Source organism: Amblyomma maculatum, chromosome 2 (assembly GCF_055883805.1).
Source record: "Amblyomma maculatum isolate TAMU_Amacu chromosome 2, ASM5588380v1, whole genome shotgun sequence".
Classification (NCBI taxonomy): Eukaryota; Metazoa; Arthropoda; class Arachnida; order Ixodida; family Ixodidae; genus Amblyomma; species Amblyomma maculatum.
This window is the reverse complement of record NC_139345.1, coordinates 166,381,698-166,406,129: the sequence shown is the minus strand read 5'-3', so window position 1 is coordinate 166,406,129 and position 24,432 is coordinate 166,381,698. Positions and strand designations below refer to the sequence as shown.

General features: G+C 46.7%; 1 protein-coding gene and 1 pseudogene across 1 annotated transcript; one reads left to right on the top strand and one right to left on the bottom strand.

Moving 5' to 3' along the window:
* Positions 1-5,154: 5,154 nt before the first annotated feature.
* LOC146200368 (uncharacterized) lies at positions 5,155-6,999 on the top strand. Its single transcript, XM_084595509.1, has 2 exons — positions 5,155-5,524; positions 6,545-6,999. The coding sequence occupies exons 1-2, from the start codon at positions 5,374-5,376 to the stop codon at positions 6,715-6,717; spliced, it is 324 nt and encodes a 107-aa protein (XP_084451635.1). The 5' UTR covers positions 5,155-5,373; the 3' UTR covers positions 6,718-6,999.
* A 6,780-nt stretch (positions 7,000-13,779) lies between these two features.
* Positions 13,780-15,875, bottom strand: LOC146200367 (E3 SUMO-protein ligase ZBED1-like; annotated as a pseudogene).
* Between the last annotated feature and the right edge of the window lie 8,557 nt (positions 15,876-24,432).

Sequence of the window (24,432 nt, the reverse complement as noted above, 5' to 3'; positions counted from 1 at the left end):
CTTGCCTAAACTTTCTTGGCCAAAAATGCATGCAAGAGAAGCAACAAAATATTGATTTACGAGATCAATCGACGTTACGTGGCTTGTCTGAGATGACTATATGCGATAGTCATTTTTACACGACTTATGAAACGATGGTGAGGTGAGGAGACATTCGACCATCGCAGTGAGGTAGTCTATGGAGTGCAGAAACGTGTTCTCTACTGTTCTTTCTGTTACGCTCTCGCTTTTTTTTCTTTTTTTTTTTGTTCTGGACGCTAAGACATTCGAGCATCGCAGTGAAGAAGTCTATGGAGGGCAGAAACTAGTGGCAAGCCGCTGCGAAAGTCTCGGAGGTCGGGTTCCGATTTACTGGTCTGCGCTCATTTCTGTGCGTGCCTTAATGCGCTGTTCAGGGCGCACTGGACATATAGCATAAAGACTTTGCATATAAGATGAAAGGGCACTTACCGTTTGTATTTTAGCGAGCTCGTGAAGGCGATAGTCAAGCGAGTTGCGCGTCGTTGTTGTATACCACATTATAACCACATGTACAGCGGCGCCATTTGCACAAGCGCGTCCTTCGTTGTCATGACAACAAAGACTGCGTTGTAACGTTTTTTTTCTAAGAATTATTTGCTTTTGCTTAGAAAGTTTACGCGTAGAAGTAATTTGCAATAGTCGTAATGTGTTATTTATAAACCCAACAACGCACCGGATGTGACGGCACCGAGAGCGCAGCCAATCGCGCGTCGCCCTGCTGCGTCTACAAGCGAACGGAATAGCGCCACCGGGCACTGCTGCAGTCCGACGCCTCAAGAGTCACGATGTGGCCGCCATACGAGACGAGCGCCGCTGCCTTGCAGGTCCGTGGGCTTGCCAGCAGCGGGTGATCCCCAGGAGTCCAGTCCAAGCACTGGCGAACACGCCGCAACCACTGACTGACTGACTGACTGACTGACTGACTACACAAGCGGCGCGGACTCTTTAAATAGGGCGCGCCGCGTCTGTCTGTTAGCACGCGCCAAAGCTAGCGCGCACACACACTTAGCTTCGCTGGTTATAGCGCTCTCTCTTCCTCCCGTCGAGTCGCGCGTCGTCATTGGCCACGACCCGTAGAATATTCTGGAACTTTCTGGCGTATTCCAGACTGATGAGTTCGCGTCATCGCCGGGTGATGAGAAAGAGGGCGACGGCGAAGCGTACAAGACTACGCGCTCTCTCGCGCGGGGAAGGAGGCTTTTCTCGAGCTTTCTACGCACCGCCGCGCGGGCCTCGCGCCGTGCCGGCTTGATGAAAATGTGCGCCGATTTCGTGACAGAAGGCCCGCACACGTTTTCAGAACACTGTGATTGGCTTGACATTGAGTGGTGCAATGTACATGTAGCGCGCGTAGTTGGGAAGAAGGCCGTTCATTCCGTGGCTGCATGCATATATAGTGCCTACCAAGGCCTTCGGCTCACGTCGGTTGCGTGTATAGGGTGAATTATCCGTCTTTAGTTTATCTTCTTCCTTGTTTATTCATACGGTCTAACATGGAGCTACACCCAGTAAAAAAGGAAGAACGTAGAATAGCAATCAACACGCATGCGGTTAGGGAGCTCAGGGACACCCGCCCAACAGTGTCGCTGTGCGTGTGTTGAGTTCACTGAGGCAGAGTGCTTCTTGTTTAGGCTCACAGACACTATCACCGAAGCAAACAACGAGGCGATAACTACCAGCTCAGATATGGCACCACAGTGGTCTCGCAACAGGTGAGCGTTTTACGGTCACGCGTGTTTTCACCACGTTAGATGCTAGTCTTTGCCAGATAGCATTATACCTTTAGTTCTTTCTTAGCGCCTCCATTTCACATTCACTCCAGCGCAGCATGCTAACACAACCAGCATTCTCGGACAAGTCTCAGGAGCAGCCGATGCCACTTCGCAGTCGGGGTTTCAAGACGGCGCGTGGATTTGCGATCGTTCTGCGTATGCTCCGAAGGCAGACAAGCATACATATAAATAGGGGGAAAAAGAAACAAATAGGTGCGGCATCTGAACCGAGAGCCGCGTAGTCTTTCGCTGGTCCGCGTGCGAACGCCGTCGAATTAAAATGGTGCCTTAACTGGCTGGGCCGCACGGCGCAGTCGGATCACCTTTTTTGTACAGCACACACCACTCTGCGACAGCGGACCGCAAAGGCAGTTTTGCCGTTATGATATGCACGGTGAGTGTTACGCTTTGCGCCGTCTAACCAGGGTAAGTCGAATGACACCTACCTTGTATAGACTGCCAAGCTTAGTTCAGTTGGCTACAGCCCGATGTTCTTCTGCGAATTGCCCCAGTCGCACTCTCATGAGAGGACGGAATTCGGAGGTCCCGTTTAATGCGTTAATGTCGGCAATTCCATCAGCCCTAAAAAGGGAGAAATAAAAGCCGCGTCAAAGTCAAAACAGTTATCATTTAAAATGCCACTTGCCTTCTGAAATAAACACCAAATAGCACCGTAAAAGTGGTTACTAATTTTACCATTGGTTTATAAAGTCCACAAAAGATGGCGCAGTGATCTGTTACACACTCGTGCACCCACGATCTTGAAGTTACGGCATGGAACTACGGCAGTTAGCGCAGCATAGCGCAGCTGGCCGGTTGGAGATGCGCGCGCGCCGTTCATGTTTTTTTTTTTTTCGGCGTCGGGAACCGTTGGTTAGTGAACTTACAGTTGCATTGCGCATGTGGGTAGAATGTGTGTTACGTCACTTCTCCCTGGGCCTCTGAAGAGGGAGGAGGTGCGGTCCGCCCGCCCCTCGCGTCTCGCAGTCGCCGCTCGCACCAGTCGTGTTCCTTCCGTGGTGAGCGGTTGCATGCGCTCCATGCTCCATGCAGCAAGCAAGCGCATTCCCTCCCCGCTCTTATCGGCGCCGAGGCGTCCCTCGATTCTAGAGTTTTCTCGCCCGTCGGCTATGAAATAGAGCGGCCTGCGTGGACCCCACAGCGCTCCGCAGTGCGACGAATTTAAGTGACGTTACATCAACTTCGACGAGCTGAGTGTCCGTCCTGAGGGACTGTGCTCAGTGTGTTACCCACACATTGTTTCCCAGCAACGATCAGGCTGCACTGGCCTCGCAGAGATTTCTCCTCACGCTGTGAGTATATGGTTATTTTTATTGCGGCGCGTAGTCGGTCGCGCGGGCATACTGACAGCGGTCGCGGTCGCATGCGACTGTAATCGTTTACTTTTTTTGCCGCCTAGTAAACCCGATTGTTCTCTTCTTGGTTGGTTGGTTGGTTCATAGGAAGGGAAAGGCGCAGTATCTGTCACACTTGCTCTGTGGACACCTGAACCGCGCCGTAAGGGAAGGGAGGAAGGTGGGAGTGAAAGTGGAAAGAAAGAAAGTGGAGCCGTAGTGGAGGGCTACGGAGTAATTTCGACCACCTGGGGATCTTTAACGTGCGCTGACATCGCACAGCACACGGACGCCACTTCGTTTCGCCTCCATCGAAACGCAGCCGCCGAGGCCGGGATTCGATCCCGGGAACTCCGGCACAGTAGTCGGGCGTCTTACCACTGCACCACCCCGGCGGGGCTTGTTCTCTTCTGCTGAATAGCAATTACGGACGGAGTGTTTTTAAATTGTCGGTTATATGGATCATTCTATGTTTCTCTGTACGGATAGTAAAACAAATATATATAGAGAGGGTCTTTTAGTTAATGGCGAAAGCCTAGCCTTTCTGAACTATCATTTCCCTCTCAATAATTGGTTTACAGGAAAGGAAAGGCGCAGCATCTGCCACACTTTCTCGAGCAAGTGTGTTTGGACGGTACACCGCTCCTGTCGCGTGGCATTCCTTAGCGCGCGTTCAAGTGTGGAATTGCGGATGGCAGGAACGCTAGACAAGAGCACATCTACCGGAATATACAGATCCCGCGCACTGGGTTTAGTTCCATGAGCCTAGGAAGGCTTTCGCCTCGATATTGCTGCGCAGACTACTGACTATTTGCACTCAAACGCGGACCATACGGTTGCTCGTGGTCTTGCTGATGTAATTTGACATTCAAACTTGCTTTAATTATTTAGAATTTTTGTCGATGCGAGCATTTGACGGCGAGAGTTGATGCAATTAATACACTTAATTAAGGTTTATCGTTTCTTCTAGTGATAGCAACACTGAAAACCCGCTATAACAGCTGTTTTATCCTCTTGTTTTGTGTGTGTTCATGATGTGAGGGGAGGAGCGAGAAGACGCCGGCTTTGTTATGGCGTTCCGAATCAAGGTTGGTTCACTTCGTCGGCACCGCTGACTGATCTAGTGACCGAGCGGCTCCTGTAGTTGTTGCCAAAGAGGTCCAAGCACAATGCACGACAGTAAAGTCTTGTCAATGTCGCTAAAGCTAGCTTACGACAGTGCCGCAGGATTGCTGCGAATTGTAAAGGTAGTCTCGAGAGTTTGTGAACACGAGAGTTTGTGAACAACGTCATGCGCAGTGAAGCCGAGGAAAACAAACCATGAATAAATAAAAGTAGGTTTGGTTTGTGGGGTTTAACGTCCAAGCGACTCAGGCTATGAGAGACGCTGCAGTAGAGGACTCCGGAAATTCTGCCACCTGAGGTTCTTCAACGTGCACTGACATCGCACAGCAGGCGCTTTGCTTTTCGCCTCCATCGAAAAAGAAATAAAAGTAACTGAATATGCTCGTCAATACTTCATGCGCAGTGGTTTAGTGCACAATATGCAGATGCGGTGTTAAGGCATCGAGAAATGTCATAATCTCCTAATAAACGGGCAGTAAATTCGAAAACGCGCTACATGAACAAAGCGCAGGAGAACGAGAAAACGAGTAAAGGTTACGAAAATGCGTGTCAATGCCCCTGAATTATCAAAGTTTTGCAAAATGTCTTTGCGCTGACTTCAGGAAGATAGCACTTCGCAGCAGCCGGCCTATACGGTGGAAGCAAAGACGTTAGTGCGCATAGTATGCTTTCGGTACGTTTAGGCTATGCTTATACATTTGTGCATGACCCGAAGTAGCTGCGGACCCATTTCGTGCCCATAGCATCGCCCTTCTCAGAAAGTAGTTGTAGAGTTCTTAGTTTTCTCAGTAAGGTTAGTCTCACTCTACAGCGAGCACCACGGAGCGATGCTAGCAAGGTCGCACCACGATTCTCATTTCAGCCGCACAGCGACAGAAAGGCATGCCGCTCCCGTCGCAGAGCGGCTGCGAAAGACTTCCAACATGTTGGTCGCACGCCGCTCCCATCGCAGCGATCGTTGCGAACAAAGCGGCCGCCAGCCAATGATAAAATTCCAAAACGTGACATCACAGGAAACGACGTTGAGAAAGCCGTCGAAACTGCAGAACAGGTAATTTTCACTTTCTAGCAAGCCAACCCGCGTAATATGATCGCACAAAATGTCACGCACTTTGTTCAATGAGATATTAATAGACGAAATCGAGAAGCGGCCACTTCATTGGGATGTGTCATTGGATGACTATCGTGAAGCAGGCAATAGCCAGCTGTGGCAAGAAGTGCAAGACGCCCTGATCAAGATTGATCCATCAGGTATGTATGGTTGTTTCGAAATCGCCTTGCATATGTAGCTTGATAATGCACTGGCGCAATGAAATTAACCAAGTGTGTCTCACATTCTGTTTGTTCATAAGTTAGTGACGTTATGTTTTGTTTTTGGCGCTAAATACAAGCTGTGACAGCGAGTGCGCGTATGGCTCTAGTATAACGTCCACGATTGCCGTAGGCACGGATAGCGCCACGCACCAGCTTTTCGTGGGTAATTTTTGCACGTACAGGCAGAAGTTTAAATCTACAGATATATATCAACTGCTAACTTTATCAAGCTGCGAAGCGACTAAGCACATGCGGGCTGCACAACTGCGCAGAGAGCCCATCAGCAGCCGCCAATTATTCGTAGTACGTGGTAGCGCTGGGCGAAACCCTACAAACCTGCCGGCATTAATAGAAAATAAAACTTCTGCGGGAATGCGACACGAAGAGAGGCACACAACAGCGTAAACTTCCAAAAGAGTTTATTTCTTAAAAATTTAAAGCCCACCAAAAAAAAAAAAAAAACGTTCAAACAAAAGTGACAACATACAGAGATTGGAGAAAGGGAAGTAAAAACTGTTCTGATTTGACATGACCGACTAAACTTTTCAGTTCTTGCATTTATGGTGATAAACAATAAATTCCCTTCCAGTCTTATCTGTGCATTTAATGAAAAGTTAATTTAATATAGATGTGCAAAACAATCTTCATAGTTATTGAACTGGAAACACACATTACTGCCTATAGCAGAGCAAAAAAAAAAAAAAAAACATGCAATCTTTCTTATGTAATTTGTTTTCATCAATATCATGACTTCCAACTAACCATCCTTGTCACCACTTTCACACCAGAAAGCTGTGTGCACAATTAAGTAAATGTTGTCTGAATTAGAAAATTGAACGTTTATTTCATTTTCGAAATGTAAGGCTTTAATAATTTTGAACCTCTCGTAATTATAAAATTTGTGGGGCTTGAAAAAATACTTTCATAAAGTTTTGTGTCATTTCTTTCTTCCTATAGTTACACTAGACGAAATCCAGTCAAGATGGAGAAACCTAAAAGATACGCTTCGCCAAAAGTTGAAAGAGCTGGAAGACGCCACACGAAGCGACTCCAGCTGGTCTGCAAAATCCAGATGGCCATATTTGGAAAGAATGCAGTTCATGAGAGATATTTTGCAACCACGTCAGTGACTATTCATAAGCAAGTGAAATAGCGAGGTGGAATAGTTGCAAATTGTGATCGGAAGGTGATACTTAAATACAGGTTGTGTGATTTTGAGCCCAGCTTCCCCTCGAATCACATGCTGAGCTAGTGTGTTTCATTTACTTACTGTATCTTTGTCAACAAGGCCATCATATGTGCAAGCTGAGGCATTACTTTAAAATTTATTTAGCTTTTCAGTCAGTGTTTTGGTCATGTAAACATGTCCAGCACTAAGATACTGCACACATTCACATGAAAACATGATTTACTTCCAGGAGCCACGTTTCGATGGAGGCGAAACGAAGAGGCGTCGTGTGCTGTGCGATGTCAGCGCACGTTAAAGATCCCCAGGTGGTCGAAATTACTCCGTAGCCCTCCACTACGGCTCCTCTTTCTCTCTTTCCACTTTCATTCCCACCCTCCTCCCTTCCCTTACGGCGCGGTTCGGGTGTCCACAGAGCAAGTGTGACAGTTACTGCGCCTTTCCCTTCCTGTGAACCAATTTATTTAACTTAACTTCCAGGAGCCATAGCAGCATGCTGGCCGAGCCTCAAGTGATTTGTGAATACCAACTGCCGGTGGACAATTCCCAGATACACGCATCACCGCAAGGTGAAGACTCAAGAGAAATACCTTCACCAGCCAATGAAGCGGCTGTGAATGAGGTTTATCACATGCCATGCGATGCATTCGTGCAAAAATGCATCGTGCGATGCATTCGTGCAATATATACATTGTATTTGCTCATTTGTACATTTCTTCATTAACCTACAATGTATAATTTTTCCAATCTTCAACTGCCATTGCAATAAATTGATGTACTTTGAAAATCTATGTGAAATTATTGACATCCTATTTGTATTTATAGGAGTTTAAGTAATTGCAAAACTGCTTCGGGCTGATGTTGATGTTTTGAAACTACATTTACTATACCTGCATTACATAGCTATACCTGGCATGGTCTAGATTGGGCCTGGGAGTCTGCGCACATTATGGCCACAGACCTGCAGAAGCTCGCTACCATGGCACTGAACCTAAAGCACTAGAAAAGTATGTGCAGAACAAGTCTAGTTTCAGCAGCTGATCGGCTGTAGTTGTGTCCGACTGGTGGTTGGAGGAGTATCATGTCGTGTCCCTTTCTTGCAGTGCTCGGCTCGTCGTCGCAGATGGCAGACATGACATCGTCCCGTAAGAAGTTGTGCAGAACACAACATGCCATCACAGCATAATGTGCATTATGCGGCAGCAGATTTATCGTCCTGTGGAAAATTCTGAATCTAGATGCGAGGATCCCAAATGTATTTTCCAAGCACCTCCTGAAAAGTAACCGCAATAAGAATTAGATGCATGCGAGGACAATAATGTTTTAACATAAATGTTCTGACCATGCTTTCACCTTGCTCTGCTCAGCCGGTAATTAAAAATCCTTTTCTCATCACTCTCGCCTCTGCCAGAGTAAGGGCGAAGGAAATCCGGCCGAAACTGAAAGGCCTCGTCTCCCACAAAAACATGGGATGCTGGGGTATCGGTTCCTGGCAGGTGTGCAGGGCTAGGGAGCCTAAGAAGGCCTTTCTCTAGGTACTGGCCAAACCGTGACACACTTAGAGTGCCTCCATCACTCTGGCGGCCATATGCACCCACATCTATCATAACAAACTTCAAGTTGCTGTTTGCTACAGCCATGAATACAATGGAGTATGTGCCCTGAAAAACAATGTAACGTAAAATCTTTACTTAATGCACCGAAACCGAGAACTTCATACCTTATATGTAGTAAAGGTTGCCAGTGTGTGGTGCAGCCTGAATTTGGACATGCTTCCCGTACACTGCACCAATGCAGTTCGGAAAGTTGCACCTTTCCTCGAAACCTTGGGCAACCTCTTTCCATTTTTCAGTTGTCGCAGCCTATACACAGAATGGAAACCTTCCAATGTACTACACATTCCTGTAGCAATAACAATGTATGTTTGTATGCAAGCTGCAACAGTACTTTTGGATTGATATTAGCGGTACATTATATGCCAGTTCATAAGAGAAAAGAGCAACACAAACATCACGCTAGGAGAATACTAAATAAACGTATAACATGCTTGTCTGGCCGGCTGCACAATGTACCCTCAATTATCTCTCTTTTGTCTTTTCGGCTCTCCTACTTGTGGGCAAATAAACATCTTGTTCAGTACTCTATGAAGGAATACTTTGTTACGGTAAAGTACATTAGCTGATAAAATATCTCACTGACACACAGAGAAAGCAAACAAAAAGCTAGCTTTATTTGTGCATAAAGAGATGAGTGAATCGAATAAATACCTTGAGGTACAGAGATTGCAATGTTGTCCATAGGATTCGGCATGTTGAATGTACTATGTTGGCCACAGTTGAAATTCCAACTCGAAAATCAATAGGAACATCTTGCATAAACATGCCAGATGCCAAGTACCTAAAAAAAATATAATTTCGCAGTTAATTGTGATACTTTTTTGTGCACTTTAACGGTAGTGCGGCCACTCATTTGCTTTACTAGGTAAAATGATAGAGGTTAGGATAAGAACAAAATGCATTTTTCTAGTCACCTAAAAATAATTTGAAGAAAAAAAAACACAAAAAAACAGCATCGAACCATAGCAGTGGTAATTAAACTTCGGAACGTCATTCCATACAGCAAATAGTCCCTTTCAATTATTGCGTCTTCTCTGAAAAAAAAAAAAAAGAACGTGCTATGAGAACAGTGTACCTCCCGCGACTATGGAAATGTTCGTATGTTGCAGCAATAAGCTCCATGGATAGATATATAGCAATTTTGTAAAGGTCTAGATACCGCCATCGACGTGAAATTTATGTATCGTTTCTGTGCAATAATGAAGAAATAAACCTTTCAAGACAAAACACGATAAGGAGCAACCATTCCGTTATATGACCGCAAATGGTACCTGAGCGTGATCGCAAGTCTCGCTCGAGAAGGGATCAGCTCCCGTACGACATGCAGTTTCGCGAGAGGCTCTTCCAAAAGTGAGTGCAGCTCCTCGAACTTTTCAGGGGTCATCCTGTAATATTTCCTGAAGTAGGCTGGGTCCCCTGACATAAGCAACGGCATCTGCAGACAGCAAATTAACTACAGTATGGGAATACAAGCAGACGACGAACACCAGAAAATGATTTGTTTAGCATGAACTCCCCACCGTGTAAAACTCCGATTCCTGCTTTCTGTTCAGCCAAATCTGCCTCGTCCACCACTGCCTCGGAGTAGGAGCATTCATTAGGGCGTGTCTCTTCTTTGCCAGAAAACACTGCTCCAATATCAGACGGTGTCGACGACTACAATCATTCGCTGGTTGAAGCAAAGTGTCCGCTTGGCCGTTCTCATCGGCTCCGTGATTTCTTCTTTCTGGGAGCAGCTTCTTTTTTTCGAGAAGACAGAAAAGCTCGAGGAGCAAGCGTGTGTTGTTCGTATATTCCATTACGGGCGGGAAACGTCGCGAAGCGCGCTAAACGAGGCACTGGCTAGCAGACGCTCAGCTAGAGCACAACTGTCGTACGCAGTTGCGTACAAAAGTAAAAACATAAAAATAAAAGTTTTGTATAATGTGCTTTATATTTTAATAAAATGACATAAGGTAAATAGAATATTTATTTTCACGCGAGTTCTACATTTCTTATTGGTATAATATGCCGGTAGTGCTTGCGCCGCACCGACAGAAATCGCAGGCGCCGCCAGCATGTGAAATGACTGTTGGCGCCGCAACGACACTGCGACTGGAGCGAAATTTTTCGTGTGCGTCGCATCATGTTAAACGGCCTTTACTCGTTCGGGCGGCAGGGCCGCGCACGCAGAAGCCTCAAATGAACGACACACACACGTTCGGTAACGGTTACGAGACAGTTTATTTTACAAGAGTCGGACAGCACTGGTGAGAAGAACATGAAAGGAGGAAAGGGGGAGAGGGAGAGGGTTTCTGCTGTGGCTTCGGCATGGTGGTCTTCGCGGGGCAAGAGCGGGCCATCTGCAGCTTAGGTATAGTGCTCTAGAAGATTGGGCAGTGTGTCGACCGCGCCCCGAAATACATGGGAGCGAGGGGCCGCTTTTGCGATGACGGAGGCGCCGCAGCGCAGAGGGCGTCACCAGCAACTGGTGTGTCAGCCGCCCGGGCGCCCGCGTATGCCCGCTGTGCGGCGGGGCGGATATCGCGCGGACTGTACGTTCTTGTTTTTTTGTGCGTCGTCTCGAGCTGTTCGCGACACAAATATGCCGGTTAACGGTGCTCAGTACTGTTAGCAACCACCTAATTTATTTTCCATTTTGGCCGTCGGTAACACCCACACCTCGGGGAAGTAACATGACAGGAGTTGGCTCCGAAGAAAACAGCTTGGAGAGGGCCGGCGTACGACTCGCACAGCACGCTTCACTCGCCGTACAGCTTGCTTTAGCATTCCTAAAGCACCTAATTCACGTCCAGAAATGTAGTCGTTTTGAAAAGAGGGCTGTGTGGAGGCAGGATGTATGAAGAAGTGAAACGTACAACACGACCGTTCGAGCGCTGACTAAAACTGGTCACAGTAACCCCGTTATCAAAACAGTCCAAAATGGTATATTCCGTTGTTTTTCACACCAACTATGCTGACTACAATACGTCACTGAAGCCACTAGAAAAGTCGGCATTCAGTTGGAATGAATTAAATGTGGACTACCCCGCATGGAGGTAGAGATATAGTAAAGTAAGGACATGAAAAACGAACGACACCACGCCAACTGGCTACTGAATAACGGAACACAGTGGGTCAGGAAAGGTGGAAGTGGGAGGTAAAGGTTTCACAGGAAAATAAAAAGAAACGTGTCGCCTACCAGGGAGGGAGAAAGGGGTTGGTGGAAGGCACGCAGCGCCGTGAAAAGAGCGATCGCGAATGTGAATAAAGGTTCAGAATTTTCGTGCGGCACGGCAAACGCACGACGAAGAAAGGCAGCTAAAGACGAAGAAAAATGGAGATATATTAAAAACAATAAAAAAAGAGGCAACAACCGAGCATAAGAACCAAATGAAGGCCCGGGAAGAGGAAAGCAGTGCACAAACAGGCTGCAATCGAACGCGTATAAAGATATAAGCGTCAAAATTTAAGAGACAACAATTTGTGAAACTGTACACTAATCTAAGAACACACACCATTTTCTTTTCTCTCCATAAGCTGAAACATTGTTGTAACGGGTAGCTTTATAAATACCCAGAGATGTGCGCTATACTTAAAACATTTAATCTCAATGCGTTATAGTTTAACAATGACCTAATTGTTCCAGAAAATGTTTCCATTCTAGGGTGCGCAAGCCACCGGTAATATGCAAGTCAATGCCTCAAGAAGATCGCTCTAGTCCTGTTTTATGTACATACAAAATAAAAAGAAATGAATAGCTCTGAAAAAGAAATAACGACGGAAAATAGGACGCAGAGGCTATAGGGTACGCTTAATTCGATTCCGCTAGGTCATCCTTCTGCGAAAGAGAGGTTGTGAGGCCGGCACGGTTTCTCACCACGAACAAAAATAGCGCCATAGGTTCGAAGCTAGGTCGCAATTTGCTCAAAAATTTGGCTCGGATGCACGGTCCTTTTCGACTGCTTTGCACTTCAGATTTTGCAGACTTCCTTTAAAATGTGAAGATTCAAAAAGTTTACCTACTTGGAGCACCAGAAAAGCTCCCACTTGAAGCAATGAAATTTAATACGTTTTTGCGGCTTCGCTCTTTGCGAAGTAAGCGAATCACGACAAGAGTTCCCAAAGGGAAAATAATTAAATTCCCTTGAAGGTATTTCACGTGTAATATCAACTTTGTTAACAATTATAGTCTGGTTAGTACTGCAAAGAGTACCCGCGGCAAGTAGCCCGATTATATATAGTCCGGTAAGCAGTAGTTGCAAGTATATCCGGTCGATTGCTCATATTTCCTACCACACACTCAAAGAATAAACACGCGCATTATGTCCGCATTTGATTTCGGCATTATATTAATTGCTTGCGTATTAGGTGCTCGTCATCTTTTTCGCATTTTTCCGCTTTCTCTCGGTGCGCGCCAAGAACTGCATCATACCTGCCAATTCAACGCGTAATTATCAGTGCTTTTATTTTTGTTTTTTGTTTGTTTGCTCTGTACCATTTGATGCCAGTAAAGCGTCCGCACTCAAGTGCCCACTATGAACGTATTACGTATGTGACGGGTTTAATTTTTCATATTTTATTTGAAGTAATGCCCTAGCTGTACTTGACTTTTTGTTTTTTTTTTTGTTCACCTTTTGGTTAGTGGCACGTCGCAAACAAATGTCCGTGATATACGTAATCGTTAATCACGAACAAAGAATAAATGCTTGAGTCGCGTATACCTTGTTTATTTTTATTTTTTTTGCCGGTAAATACCACAGTGCTTTAAATTAGTACGGTAGTGAATAAATGTGTTTTGCTCGCACACTGTATTTGTAATTAATATACGCGGTGATTAGGGCACATAAAGAACACCGATTAAAGAGATATATTACAGATTACTGACGATTTAGGATAAACGTTGTTATGTATTAATAAGCGCAAGCTGTAAAATGTAAGCAGGTGTTTCTAAATAAGGTTTGTAAAAAATAGGTGTTCCTAAAGAGGCCTTAAGCAGCACAAGCTTTGATTCGCATGTACACTGTTTTTCTCCGCGCGTTAATAGCGCTCCTAGGCAGCAGCCGTTATTCCCTTACGGGAAGAACGAATGCAAAACACCACGCTTCATTGCAAACGGTCAGTACAAATTGCTCATCTGGACGATTTGTAACTGTCCGCAGGAAGAAATGTTGAGAGTTTCAGATAGCGATTCAAACATCGCGCGCTGCTCCGAAGGACTACCCAAGAGTGCACGATGTCTCCCTATAGACGTAAAAAAATGGTAGGGATCAGTTTAAGCACCTGGAATAAGTAGCCTCTTTATAAATTATCTCACTAATTGCGTAGCGTCTGGAAATCGCTACAAAGAGAACCGCAACCCCCGCTATCCCGCGGCCGCTACGCGCCGAGCGGCGAACGTGGCACCCCTGTTGCACGTCGCGCCCTCTCGCGGGAGTCGGTTCTTGTCATCGCAAAAGCGGCCCGCTCTCCACCGCCGGTCGTCACACTGCCCAATATTCTAGAGCACTATAGCTTCGGCTCGGGTTTCCTTTGCGCGTTCGAAGTGCGGACCAATCCTGGAAGCCGTTTGTGTTCTCGTTTTCTTCTTCCTGCGCTCGTCTGGTGCCCCCCTATGTGCAGCGTTTTCTAACACACGTGCATCTCCCATTTTCTACAGCAGTGAAGAGGCGACGGTAAAGATTACAGAGAAAAGGGCACCATAATATGGAAGCAAAGAGGTCACAAAGGCACGAAGCACAGGAAAATCAGTTTTGCTTTTGAAGGGATATTTGCCTCGGAAACGGAGATGTCCGCTATGTGTGCGGCGCATTTGTTCGGAGTGTAGTGATGCGGCACTATCGGTAAATTGACTATCCATAGCGCAATGGATCATCGATAGTGCTATCAATAAATATGCAGTTTTCAGCCAACGGTATTGCCAAAATATTTGCTATAACCTACTATCAGCACTACTCATTTTCTGTAATTTAAGATCAAGTTTAGGCGAATGAAATAAATAATTTATTTCCGCAATGAAAGTGCCGGATTATGTTCGTACGCAAAAGTAACCTGTTAAACCCAACCAACAAGTTTCAGTGCTTAATGTTTTCATTCTTAATCACAAAATGCAAATATAAATTTGAAGCAGCGTAGTTCCGCACACTTGTTGCGGCTTCCTCTCCGCTATGAATGAACAGTTCAACAGTTGTCGTTTGTCAGCCAAGCATTCTGGTGAAGGAACACAAGCATGTCAACTTTCATGCCCTTCAGCCTGCTCCTCCTTTCTGAAATTATATGTCCAGCCGCTGAGAATACGCGGTCTGCCGGTAGAGACTTTGCTGTAACGCAAAAGCACTTCCTAGCCACTTCAGAGAGTGGCATTGTGGAGCATTGCCAAGACCTTCAGAATTCTGAAGTGTTGGTTGCTCATCCTTTCCTGTGGATGTAACTCAAGGTCGCGGTTGAGGGCTCCTCTTGCTGTCGCTCATGGAAACGGAGAATTCGGCATCCTGCCATATCTTCATTTGGAACCGTCTGCTGTCTAGATAATTCAACTGCAGGACCAGCAATCGCCGGCTTATTTCATCAGTCAAACAAGCGCTCACGCGGTCCGCGTTTGCTCTGATCGCGAACGCTCGCTCTTTTAATCGTGGGTCCAGCAGTGTTGCAAGGGACCTTAACTGTCTTTCTTCATAAGTGTCCATTCTTTTATGCAAGGAGGAGATGCACTCTCGAAGAACGTCTTTGCCAACTTCAGTTTTTAGCACAGGCTCGATGCGCTCTTCCATCTGTTGTGCAATACCGCAGACTGCAGGAACTACCAAAGAAAAGTGGTGTACGCATCTCCAGACAGTAATTTTGTGGCCTCCTCGAATGGCTCCAGTATTTCCACAACGTCCTCAATGAGCATTATATATCCTTTGCTGCTAACGGGCTTGGTGCCCATGGTAACTTTGAAAGTGTTAAGGTTAGCGCTTCTCCAACCTCGAAGTTCCTTTTTAGTAAATAAAATACGCTGTTCCACCGTGTTGGTGTCTCCTGCTTGAGCGTTAGAGGCGGAACCTTGCCGACACGCTCTTGCTCTTCTCGGAGCTTGGTAGTGGCGATGTAGCTGGACCTCACGTGGCGCACAATGTTCTTGCATTTAAGCAGCACGGCTGCTAGTTCTTCAGTCCTTTTTCGCCCATCCTGAACAGTGAGAATTAGTGTATAACCAAAGCATGGTAGGTGCTCGAGACGACCTAGCAGTCAGGCTGCAAGAACTGTCATCTTATCGTCGTCTGTGACAAGAGCAACGATTGTCTGTACTGACCGTATCATTGCAAGCTTTGAATTCCATCTCGTTCTCAATTTCTGGCACACGGTGCTGGGAAGCTGGCTTACGAGGCCGCTTTCGCTTTAAAAAAGTGACGACAGCCTTCACTTTCTGCATTTGCACGTGCAACTTAGATAGATTTTTAGAAAGATAGGCATCATCAAAAGTGTGCCTGAGTACAGTGTTCAGAATGTAAGCGCTGCAACTCATTCTAGTGTAAGGGCGCAGGGCACTGAACATATTGGCGCCCTGTTCAGTAACAAAGATACACTTCTTTACGAGGGCTTCGTCTGAGCCCATCGATCTTCTCTTATCGGCGCAGAATTTCCTTCCGAATCTTCTTGCCTGTCTTTTTCTTCGGAAGAAAGTCGCCTGTAAACAACACCAGGCTTTTCAACTTCCAGCTAGCATCGACTTAGTGGGCAGTCGCAGGAATGTACGAAACCTTCTTATAATCATCAGTCCACAATGAAGCAACAACGACCTTCCTCCAGCAGCTTCGATGCTTAGTTTTCATGCTTCTAGCGGTGCACTGGCCGCGTCACTAACCTTACGGGACACAGTAGTAGGATGTGGAAGCAGAGCTTTTGCTGACACTGCCATACCACGCACAGACAGCGATCAGTTCATCGGAAACCTTCAAAAATCCATTGTCACATACGACGTCGAATGGCCTTTCGCGCGCCAACGAACACAAGATGTTTTCTTCCACAGTGACAGGAACACCTGTCTCTTTTTTTTTACAGAAGAAAGGAGTAATGGCAGCCCACTCTGGTGTTTCTGACAACTGAGATAGGATGTCCCTGTTTTGCCTCCATCGTAGATGGTTTTGGTTTGGTTTGTGGGGTTTAACGTCCCAAAGCAACTCAGGCTATGAGAGACGCCGTAGTGGAGAACTCCGGAAATTTCGACCACCTGGGGTTCTTTAACGTGCACTGACATCGCACAGCACACGGGCGCCTTGCTTTTCGCCTCCATCGAAAAGCTGCCGCCGAGGCCGGGATTCGATCCCGCGTCCTTGGGAACAGTAGTCGAGCGCCGTAACCACTGCGCCACCCCGGCGGGGTCCATCGTAGATGAAAAAGCTTTTGCAGTCTTTGCATTGCACATGTCCTACTGGTGACGAGGTATTGGCGTCAACCAGTACGAGGAAGTTTTTCCAGCCTTCACTTTTTCTGGCTTCCATAGAAATAAGTTGCAGCTCTCCCGAAACAATGTCACTTTAGGTCGTGCTTCGTTCATATTTCAAGAATTATGCGGAGCCCTAAACACGGTACACTATGAATAGATTATGAATACCTTGAAATTAGGGCTGGAATGGCCTTGGACGGGAGGTAAATCCACAGAGATGCAATGTCCATGCGCGGAGACAGTGGCTAATGATGTTTTGAGATCGTGTATCCCGCTGTTTGTCGAAGGAGTCCCGCCTAGTAACCCGAGCGTGCCGTCGATGCCGCCGCAGCGAGGCGACGTCGTGGCGCCAGCGGCCTGCACCTGTGGCCGCGTCGTCTACACCATTCGTTGGGGTTGCGTTTTCCGTCAACACGACTACAACGCTATCCGAGACGGATATCCAAGGTCGGGCGATAGGTGCCGCCGCGTTGGAAGCGGTAGACCAGACCATCCCAGACCCTCCCCCACCCTTCCCCATTAACTCGTCGCATGCTTTCTGCTTTTCTTTTTTTTTCCTTAACAGTGCAGAAAAGATGGGGACTGGCAGGGTGGCCAACGTAGACGGCGCGGTTTCGAACTCTGCACGCTTGCTTCCTTTACTGAGGAAGCACGCTTTCCGCGGGGGCAGCAGAGGGAGCGCTAAAGGAATGACTGCTTCTCTGCGCAGCGCATTTGAGCACATCGGCCGCTTTTCGACATTAAGATGCGCGTGATATATGATACAGCTGCAGTGACGGAAAATTATTTGTCTATAAGCTAAGAAGCATATTGTTTGATCTAATTGCTTAAATCCAAACGTCAACGTTTAGGCGTCCTTTGCTTACACTACAAAACTGCACGTGTGTGGGCGCTCTTGGCGCGTATAAGCGCGTGTGTATTGAATATATTTGCAGCCTTGCATGCGGTCAGTACACTTACACGTTTTCATTGCAATGAAGAAAGCAAATGCACAATCCCTGCAGCGCGCTGCGACGACGCAGACTAATGACTCATGATTCCGAGTCCCTGCGTCCCTTTGCATACCACCTACCCCGCCAAACCATTCGAAGAAAAAGAAAGAAATAAAATGATTTCGGACGCCGAGAATCGGTGCTCATTTTAAACTCCTGCGCATTTTACATTTTAACTTAGCAAGCGCGCCCATCTCTAAAAGGGAAATAAAAATCTCCACGAGACAGGCTGTGTCACCTGTGTTACGCGATTGCGCGCTCTATAGACCTTAATAAGTATTCTCCCTTCATCAGCATAGTAATGTTGGAAGCAAGCGCGCTTAAAATGTTACGTCATCCCACATCATGGCCCACGGGCTGATCCATCAGATTATGCATTGGTGTCTCACAGTGGACAACATTTTTGATAAAAAAAAAAAAAAGCTGTAGCATTTTTAAAAGAGGTGATCGCAGATTGCTTACGATCGCAGCCTAGACTTCACATACAGAGTAATGAGACTATTTATGAAATGAGTATGAAAGTCATGAAGGCTGAATGGGAGCAACGTGAACAAAGATACATTCCGTGAAAAATGGAATCGCTATGCGTAATACCTCAAAATTTAACAAAACGCAAGAACAGGAGACCAATTGCTGTTGAATTTAGGCTAGATAATAATAATAACTTGTGACCTCAGTGATTCCTCTACATACGTATACGGCGTATGCACAGAGCTACGATGCCTTTTAACAAAATGCTAGCTTCTATTACACACTCCCTGCTTCAGAAGCTAAAACGTCTTCAAAAAGCGCCAATGAGAGCGTGGAAAATGCTAGAGTATATAAGGTGCGCTTTCTAACCTTTTTGCTTTGCTTATAACGCTTTTTCAATTCCAAAAGTTAACGTAGCATTACTGTACCTAAAGAAGATCGCAGACTGGAAAATCTTCAAAATTGGCACCTTCGCCTCAGCGGCCACCTCTTACTTATGGGCCCAAGCACGGCCTACGGCCGTAGACACACAGGTCCTGCCCAGGCCCACAACCCAAAAACCCAGGTCCGGCCCATGACCGCTTTAGTATTGCTCTACACGGCCCGTGCTTTCGGGTAAGCACGAGCCCTTGCAGTGCTTTAGTTTGAGCAGAGTCTTATTAACTCTTGACTCTTATGACCCCGCCGGGGTGGCGCAGTGGTTACGGCGCTCGGCTACTGTTCCCAAGGGTGCGGGATCGGATCCCGGCCTCGGCGGCCTCTTTTCGATGGAGGCGAAAAGCAAGGCGACCGTGTGCTGTGCGATGTCAGTGCACGTTAAGGAACCCCAGGTGGTTTACATTTCTGCATTCCTCCACTACGACGTCTCTCATTTTCCAAATCGCTATAGGACGTTAAACCCCACAAACCAAGCCACCTTATTAGAGTGTTCCTTGCTGGGGCGACCGCGGAGCCTGAAAAACAGTTGCAGTGTTCTTAGCTGTTGGTGTAGATGTGCAGCCGATGTCCGTGCTTCTGATGCATATGTTCCAGATTGATATGTTGTAATTCATACGGCGAGCTATCGGCCTTTTTCTTGATGCCTGGTGTGAAAAGGATCACAAGATGGTGGTGAAGACTTCGTAGTGGAGAGGACAGTAAACAAGCATATTTAAACTGGTTTGACAAAAACAACAATAAGAGATGTACATGGCCTTGCAGTTGTAAGGTTGCCGAAATGATGAGAGAGAATTCGACATAGATGACAGAATGCGTTCTCAAGACATCGACTGTCGAATAGGTATGTGATTGGATTCTGAGCAATGAGCACTGCTGCGGCTGTAGAGGTGCATTTTGGAAATATTAGACAAATCTGCAGTTCTTTAGCTTGAATGTTTCGTAGACGTATGTTTGTTCGCCTGAAGTTTCTATGTTTTGGTAAATTGTATCGAATAACTGCCATATACAATGCTGTGAAGAGCTATACCATCGACCGTATAGGAGTTCTCCACGACGTTTCGTCTAACAAAGATAGGATCTGAACAGTGGCCGACAGTCTTTTTATACACAGAACAAGTAGGATCCACTAACTATCCAGGGTTACATCAATGAAGCGATGCCTTCTTTTGTATGGTATTGATATGCCTTTTATACATACATTATATTTGGATATGCTCTTGCGCTTGTATTTAACAGCAGAAATCTGCAAGATTTGACGGTGGAAATGGGGTGTAAATATGCTTGCCGTCTTTTAAACCTTGTTCGTACTTGTCGCTGCGAAACGTAAGGGAAAGTATAAAATGCTGGCTTAGCGGAGTAGTCTAAATATGCGTCCTAATGAGTTTGAAGGCGACACCTGCCGTTTCAATGTCAATCTCAGGAATGCATGTCGGGAGACGAGCCGTCACATTTACGCCTGATTTCTGAGACAATTCAGTCGTTTATGTAGTAAATAAAGAAATCTGTTAGGAGATAAATAAAGCATATTTTATCGCACAGACTAATGACGTTTTGTGGCTAAGCCTTCACCGCTAAGAGTTTGCTTTTTAGATCATTCCGGCGCTACGCCGTAACATTGTTAGCCTGATTCACGAGACATTTCAGTGGTTTATGAATGTAAATAAACAAATATGCCAGGAGATAGTTGAGACATATTCCATCGCACAGGCTAAGGACATTTTTGTGGCTAAGCAGTGGGGAAACCTTCATGATAAGCAATTTGGTTTTTATCAGAATCAGTATCATTACGGCGATTTTAGATAGTTTTACCAGCCTCCCTTTGACAGCTTTGTTGTTTTTTGTGTGTGCGCGCGTCTCTGTTCGAGTCTTCGAGTGCCTCCGTCTTGAATAAAGTTTCGTTTGTTAGTCCGGCCTCATCTTGTTCTCTTCTCATGTATACTACTAGTTATGTTTCGAAGCCGCTGTCCAAACTGTCACACGCCGTGCTCGCCCTGAGGGCGACGGTCTGTTCAGCTGCTAGCATTCGAAAGGGTTCTCCTCTCACCCGCCGTGCTCGGTTGCGCTGACCGGCGGTCTGTTGAGGCGTACCTGCTGAGCACCTTTGAGAACTACTCGGAGTCGAACCAAGTTTACAGCATGTTTATTGCAACTGGTCTCTTCTCCCCCAAAGTCATCCCTGACACCTTGTTAAATAGGCTCGCTAAACAAAGAACATAACGCTAAGCCAATAGGGACGAAGTAAACTCTCTGGGCGGGGCCAATAGGCTCCAGCATAGCTCCTCCTCACACCCGTAGTGCTGTACGCACATCATCACGCGTGCACATTCCATGGAGTTCAAATCCACAGCCGTCGTCACGTGCGCCCGCGCCGGACAGCTCGAGTCCCGTGGGAATGAGCTTCGTGGCATCCGGTGCTGCTCTACACAAGAGCCCCCCCCCCCCCCCCCCCCACACACACACACACACACACGCACGCACACATACACACATCCACATCCACACACCGTAGATGATCTCCTAACCTGCGGTCCGGAATACTGCTGCTCGCCTTGCCGATGCGCGAACATTCGGAGTCGTCTTACGGGCGACGGTGCCTCGGCGACGTGACTTGATATGCGCGCCAGCCAGGCATTCCGCGATCCAGGGTCACGGGCAATGAACGAAAAGGCACGCACCGCGCGCCGGCTCTCAAGTGCACAAAACACCGCAGCTGCGCTCTCGACGAGCAGACGCCAGTAGCCGGGGTGTGGTACGTCGCGTTGATGAGCGTAACACTATTGGTTTTAAGATGAGTGAGAGCCAAGTCGTCCAGACACCAGACTTCAAGATGCCTATGCTCCCTAGAATATGCATGGAAGTTTAACATGTCAGGTTTCACATCGCTGGGCACTTTTCACAGCGTCAGCTGTTTAAAAGCACTTGCTGCTCGGCTAGTTTTGGTTCATAATTAAAATAGTTTAAGGCGCAAAAAACAGACACAAAGGTAAGTGACGGGACGGAGCGCCAACTCCCAACTGATTTTATTGCATGCAAGAAAACGTACTTAAATAGTTTTGTAGTCACATGCGTAGGTGTCACCTAAAGCTCAGGAACGACCTGATAAGGCGTGCTCCAGGAATATATTTTCACAGTTATATAATACAATTGATGTGTTGCTTACGCACATGTCGCCTTTCTTTTTGATATAAAACGCTTCTATCAACTCCCTGGCATTCTTGCATGTGCGCATTCTGCATGTGCGCATTCTGGGCAAAAGCAAAGATAAGAATGCCAGGGAGTTGATAGAAGCGTTTTATATCAAAAAGAAAGGCGACATGTGCGTAAGCGACACATCAATTGTATTATATAACTGTGTAAAGATATTCCAGGAGCGCGCCTTATCAGGTCGTTCCTGAGCTTTAGGTGACACCTACGCATGTGACTACAAAACTATTTAAGTACGTTTTCTTGCATGCAATAAAATCAGTTGGGATTTGGCGCTCCGTCCCGTCACTTACCTTTGTGTTTGTCTGTTTTTTGCGCCTTAAACTATTTTAGTCAGCTGTTTGGACGTGCTCTGCTACCGCGCTATTAACTGCCGCTAACAGGGCGCTCCGGCGCCAATCTTAAAAGAATATGCGTCACGAAACATCACAACTGGTGCATATAGCAGACTACGATTTCACTTTAAGTAAATCTGAATTGTACGTGAACGCTTCAGGAAGTGTTGCAAGACCGAGGGCTAAGCTGGTTTATACATAGCGGAGTTGAGCGCATATTTGCGGAAGGTGTAATGTAGTTGTATAGAAAAGCTCTATGTTCTTGCTTTTTTTCTCACAGTAGCCAATGGCTACTGTTTTTCTGGTTTTGTTTGTGTCATGATGAAAAAACAGCGCTACGGACGTGGACGGAGGTCAATAACAAACAGTACGGGCGCTGCCTGTTTTTTCATCATGTCACCGTACCAATTCTCGCCCAGATGTCTCTTCTATTACAGTATATTTCTTGTACACAGCGCCCGTCCTTTTTGTTCTTGACCTCCGTCCACGTCCGTAGCGCTGTTTTTTTCATCATGTCACCGTACCAACTAGCCCAGTTGTTTGTGTCATTGTGCTGTTTCTATTGCGCGGAGCGTGGCACGTTTTCAAAAATGTAGGCCTTGCTTGGAACCTCTAATTGCGCCAATAGTGAATATTTGTTGTGTAAACGCGGTGTTAAATTGCCATAAAGGAAATATTTATGTTTCGGTGATATGATCACAGCTGCGCCGAACAAGGTTATTTATAAAGGTGTGCAGGGGCCAAAAAGATTAACCCGAGCCCGGTCCTCCCCGTAGCAAAGAGCAAAGGCCTGCTGCAGCCCTCTGCTCACAATTAAAGGCCGACCCACATGGAGCGATTTTCCTGCGGCAAACCTTGAGAACTGCCGCCCGGCGGCCGTTCGCTGCTGATCAAGCAGGGCCAGATATTTTCTGCTCGCGACCACCGTGCGATGACAGCACTTAATTGTTGCCGCTCCGCGCCGGCTGCAGCTCCGAGTCGTGCGCGCCGACGATACGAAAAACTTCAGAAAAGTGTGCTAAATTTTGTTGCTCCCATAAATAATAAGCCGAATGTCATTACTAAATCCTTCTTGAGGATCGCTGAGCCGTACTGGGTGGCTGGTATAGAAGCGAGTGCTGCGATGCAGGTTTTGCTCACAGCTAGCTGCCGCCGTTGCGACACGGTTCCTCCGGTCCGCTTGCATCCACCTCCGCTAAAACTTGCAGCCGAAATTAATCATATTTAGCTTTACAGAATTGGATTGGATTGAGAGTTAGGCAGTTTATTGAATAGACCATTTGCTATAGCACGAAGGGATTTCATAGCGCCATTTACCATCGATGGGAAACTAAACTGGCTTAGCCTCGACTAGGGAACAGCTCACTGCTAGAGCACTGCCGTCCGCCGCGCTAGCGGGCGGCACAGTTTTGTTAAGATCGCGCCATGAGGTGCTGTAAGGGTTGCGATTTCGCCTACTGTGCTGATACAGCTGAAGCGGGACCTTTTTGACGTTTCGCTCAACAACATGCACTCGCTCAAACCTTGCTTTGGAGAGACGCGTCTGCAGTACGCTGTTGCTGCGGCGCCGCACGTACTCGGAGGCTGTATACAAGCGCTGTCGGGCGCCATTTTAGAGGCTGCCTATTTTATGTGTTGCTCTTGAAATGGCATTTATCGCGAGAAATGCGTTTTTGAAGGGCGGCAGCTCGTGCGTTTTCTCACTCGGGTGTCGACGCCGTCTCCGCCGTCAGCCGCCAGTTCGCCGTGTGTGGTATAGTGCACGGCGACGGTGCATCGGCGTTCCGCCGAGCCGCATGAAGTGCGCAGAGAAACTTCTCTTCTTGTGGATGGCCCTTCAGATCTGGGCCAAGCCTGATCTCCTCTTAATTGCAGTTAAATTGACGATACAGAAATAAATAATTTAATGTTGAGCTTAATAAAACTTTAAACGTTGAGTTAGTTCGCTTAAGCTACAAATTGTTGCATACTATTACACAAAATTGCCATTCTAAGTTATGCATACACAATTAGGTTGTCCATTGATTAAGTATAGCGCATTTGCGGCGCTCGTAGGTCAACATTATGGCAGCGCTGAGGTTGCTCTCGCAGCTTTGATTTGTGGCTGGAATAATAGTACTTTTTTAGCAGGAAGAACAAGTTTTGAGTACACGGCGCTTGCCTTGCTTGTCCAAAAGAGCGCTTGCTCCTCTCGCC

Excerpts from the sequence above, each read along its gene's own strand:
- LOC146200368 (XM_084595509.1), top strand. The coding sequence starts at position 5,374 with ATGTCACGCACTTTGTTCAATGAGATATTAATAGACGAAATCGAGAAG. Across the intron at positions 5,525-6,544 it reads GATCAAGATTGATCCATCAG|TTACACTAGACGAAATCCAG; the intron begins GTATGTATGGTT and ends TTCTTCCTATAG.